Source organism: Condylura cristata, unplaced genomic scaffold (assembly GCF_000260355.1).
Source record: "Condylura cristata isolate star-nosed mole 26May11 unplaced genomic scaffold, ConCri1.0 scaffold00141, whole genome shotgun sequence".
Taxonomy (NCBI): Eukaryota; Metazoa; Chordata; class Mammalia; order Eulipotyphla; family Talpidae; genus Condylura; species Condylura cristata.
In genome coordinates this window covers 37,667-38,690 of record NW_004567242.1, presented here as the reverse complement: position 1 = coordinate 38,690, position 1,024 = coordinate 37,667, and the positions used below count along the sequence as shown (strand labels likewise).

The 1,024-nt window shown below is 76.1% G+C and overlaps 1 protein-coding gene across 1 annotated transcript in view; it reads left to right on the top strand.

Moving 5' to 3' along the window:
- The window catches only part of LOC101622014 (obscurin-like), a gene marked incomplete at both ends in the record, with an annotated part of 14,800 nt that extends 13,778 nt beyond the window's left edge, over window positions 1-1,022 (top strand). The window contains one exon of the mRNA XM_012734942.1: window positions 6-1,022. Within this exon, the coding sequence (XP_012590396.1) occupies window positions 6-1,022 (1,017 nt within the window). The remainder of the gene's footprint in view (window positions 1-5) is intronic.
- Between the last annotated feature and the right edge of the window lie 2 nt (window positions 1,023-1,024).

The window sequence follows — 1,024 nt, the reverse complement described above, 5'->3', positions numbered from 1 at the left end:
GGGAGCCGCTGCTGGAGCACCGGGCGCTGGAGGAGCTGGCCGCCGGCGACCGGCAGGACCACAGCCGCGCCCTGGACCTCGAGGCGCCCTGTGTGGCCAGCCCCTCCCTAGGGAGCAGCGGCCCCCGGGGAGCCACCGCCGGGGGGCAGGGGGAGCCCGGGGGGCCCCTGACCGCTCCCACCGGCAGCGTGGCCGCTGCCCAGCCCGAAGGGCCCTCCCAGGACTGCTGCAGAGGGAGTGTCGAGTGCGGCCCCGCTCCCGGGGCAGGCGGCAGCCGCCATGGCCCTGTGGGGGAGCCCCACGCCTCGCCAGCCCAAGCAAGCCCCCCGATGGGCTTGAGGGACCGGCCGGAGGCCTCGGCCCTCCCAGGCAGGCCCGGCGCCCCCAGCTCCCTGGGCCCTGGGGACGCACAGCCCAGCCCCGCCCCAGAGGAGGACCGGAGCCCCCCGCGGCCTCAGGAGCAGGCGACCACGAGGAAGTTCTCCCTGGGGTACCGCGGGGGCTACGCGGGCGTGGCGGGCTACGGCACCTTCGCCTTTGGGGGCGACGCGGGGGGCATGCTGGGGCAGGGCCCGCTGTGGGCCAGGGTGGCCTGGGCCGCCTCCCAGTCCTCGGAGGAGCAGGACGAGGCGGGGCTCCAGAGCCCCCCGACGGCAGCCGCCTCGGGGCCCCCGCTCCCAGGCAGTGAGGGTCTCCCCGGCGTCTGCCCGGAGCCGAGCGCCTGGCAAGACGCGGACCAGGGTGCCCCAGTGTCCCTGGTGCAGATCCGGGACCTGTCGGGGGACGTGGGGGCGGCCGACACCCTGTCCCTGGACATCTCGGAGGTGGACCCTGCCTACCTGAACCTGTCCGACCTCTATGACATCAAGTACCTCCCCTTCGAGTTCATGATCTTCAGGCGGGTGCCCAGGCCGGCAGGGCCGGAGCCGCCCTCCCCTGAGGCCGAGGCCGAGGAGGAGCTGGCCGGGCTCCCGGAGCCCACGTGGCCCTGGCCGGGCGCCACCAGCCTAGAGATCACGGAGGC